General features: G+C 36.1%; 1 protein-coding gene across 3 annotated transcripts in view; it reads right to left on the bottom strand.

Annotated features, from left to right (window-relative positions):
* Positions 1 to 2,607, bottom strand: part of LOC107654248 (splicing factor U2AF 35 kDa subunit-like) — a 7,114-nt gene that overhangs the window by 2,007 nt on the left and 2,500 nt on the right. Inside the window, exons 4-5 of one of the 3 annotated variants that reach the window (XM_016441259.1) lie at positions 1,314 to 1,379; positions 692 to 742 (exon numbers count right to left, since the gene is read on the bottom strand). The exons of 1 other annotated variant lie outside the window; for it this stretch is intronic. Coding sequence is in view for 1 of the 2 variants with exons in the window: in XM_016441258.1 (XP_016296744.1) it covers positions 1,314 to 1,325 (12 nt within the window). In the remaining variant the exon portion in view is untranslated. The remainder of the gene's footprint in view (positions 1 to 691; positions 743 to 1,313; positions 1,380 to 2,607) is intronic. One more of the 3 variants, XM_016441258.1, reaches the window with a different exon arrangement.

Genomic DNA, 2,607 nt, shown 5'->3' with positions numbered 1-2,607 from the left:
GGCATCATTTACTGACCCTCATGTTGCTTCAAACCTGTATGACTTTTTTTGTCCATACAGTGAAAGCCACTGTGGTCCTACGTTGTTTGGACCATAACATTCAAAGTATCTTCTGTGTTAAAGGAAAGAAATAAAAAGAAAGTAATACAGGTTTGGAACAACATGTGAGTGAGTAAATGATGAAAGAATTATTTTTTACTCTTACATTGCATTTCACTCTTTTTTCCCCTTATTTTTGGGTGAACCATCGCATTCATTTAACTACTGATTCTCATTAAGCATTATGCGATGTAATATAATCACAAAATAAGAACGGTGAGATCACTAAAGAAATGTTTTATGTGAAAACTTTTTGAAAAAAAAAAAGAAATAAGAGCTACTGTAAAATGTCTATGCACCATTCAGGCCTCCACAACTAAAAACCTTGGGTTGCCAGGATTTCTCCTTCACCCAACCAGCATGGCTTTTAATGGTTTCATCTATATGTAAATATTAGCTTTGTTCTTCTAGGAACGTCACTTTAAGTAGAGGTTAGATGTGCACATTTGAGCCATTTAGCATGGTAAAGAGTACAGAAAGACACAGAAACTCTGACCCTAGGGATGCCAAGTTATTTCTGAATCAGGTCCACAGGTCTCATGAAGCAGGAAAAAAACAAACAAAACAAAACTCATCCTTGATGAAAACTCACCTAAAAAAAACTCGTCATAATGTTCCTGCATTTCCAAATCACTAACAGCACCTAGCTCCCATAGCATGCAAATAAGAAATAAAGTTTTTGATTAACTGGCCCATCATAAAACTACTGGATAGTGTTAAAACACAAACCAACAGGATATATTTAAATATAAAGTCTGATGATCAACATATATGTTTAAACTGAGAATTGAGAAAGGAAATTATTTCAGGCCAATCTGGCAGACACGCAGTAAGCCTTTGTATTGATTAGATTGTAACTAATCATGATATGGTTCAAAGACAAATCTGTTGCCCTGAGCAAACAACATTACAAGTCATTATAGGTCTCATTGTTATACATTACCCATAAAATTACCTAACAAATATTTTTAGGAATGATGCATACTTGGGGATAAAGTGTCTGCAAAATCTAAATACTGAATTAAATAGACCTTCATTATACCTATAAACATAAGGCCATGGTTCAATCACTGCAGTGTTTGTGAAAAGTTGTATTAAAAAAAAAACTATGGGATCTAATCCGTTAACATTGTTATGGATGCTCTTGATATGTGCCAGTCGTAAAGAAACGTTTAATGCCACAGACTCCTGCAAGCAAGTGGGGGGCAACTTACAGTGTAAACCATCAGCAGACTGGGCAGAGTTTTTGTGTTACGGTATATGTTCAAGAGGACAATGGTCTGAAATACAAAATGTGCATCTTTGTAAAAGAAACTCTAAGACTGTTTAGCATCCAGGTCTACAGACCACATGAGATATCAACATTACAAATTAGGCAATTCATGAAAAGAAGTGAAATGGGGAGAGTGGGGTCAGCAGGAGAGGTCAGAGATCCATCCAAGATGACAAGAGAACTAGTACGTAAAGGTCTTAGGGCTTTGATGAAGCAGAGAAGTATCTTCTGTTTACAATTATGTAAATATGTACAGCTTAGTTAACATATATTCTTGAAACAAGGGCTGTAATTACGCTTATGCAGATCATTAAATATTTTTTAAAAAATGTTAAAAAGCAAGATGTCTGCTTTCGTCAAAGTACTGAGTCCTTTACTGGATGGAAATAAAGGTGTCTGGAGTCTGCACTCATACTTACCTTAAAATTAAACAATAAAATGATCTTTTCTAGGCAAGAATCCACACAAACCCATCACCTCTTATACCCCTTTTTCCATCAATATGGTGCCGGTTTTCATGCAATCTGGGAGCTTTCACAAACTGTATGGTGAAGTAACGGGTTAAGTGGCTGGAGATGAAGCCAGCATTCAGCATTTCTTTACTTTCTTTTGCAAGCTCTCCAATTTCCTTGAATCTCAGTAGAAGAATATATAGCAAATAGAGCACACGTGGCCTACGCAGATCAATGCTGAATGCTTCTCCTATAAGTCATTTTTAAGATTATGTATTGCAAGAAATTAGAAACTGCTCCTTACTGCAAGCATCGATGAAGTAGCTAGCCAAACTTGTTCAGGAAATTTTACCTAACTACAAAACATTCTGATGCAGTTGGTTCTTGGGGCCTCATTTATAAAACACAGGTACGATCGCATTTGATCCTACTTCTAAACCATAAAGAATTGAATTCATTTTAAAGGAGACATGTTATGCTCCTTTTTACAATATGTAATATAAGTCTCTGGTATCCCCAGAATGTGTCTGTGAAGTTTCAGCTCAAAATACTCCACAGATCATTCATTATAACATTTTGAAAATGCCTATTTTGAGTGGAAGCAAAAACACGCTGTTTTTCAGGCCTGTCTCTTTAAATGCAATTGAGCTGCTGCTCCCCGCCCTCTTTTCCAGAATAGAGCTGCGCCATTACAGCTTGTACCTGCTAAAAACATCTGTTTTGGTTCTGATTATCATGTTTATCACGCTGAAATCATGCGTTTTAAACCATATGAGTTTAAAC

The sequence above is a fragment of the Sinocyclocheilus anshuiensis genome, unplaced genomic scaffold (genome assembly GCF_001515605.1).
Source record: "Sinocyclocheilus anshuiensis isolate Anshui unplaced genomic scaffold, SAMN03320099.WGS_v1.1 scaffold551, whole genome shotgun sequence".
NCBI classification, from domain to species: domain Eukaryota; kingdom Metazoa; phylum Chordata; class Actinopteri; order Cypriniformes; family Cyprinidae; genus Sinocyclocheilus; species Sinocyclocheilus anshuiensis.
This window is presented reverse-complemented; position numbering and strand designations above follow the sequence as displayed.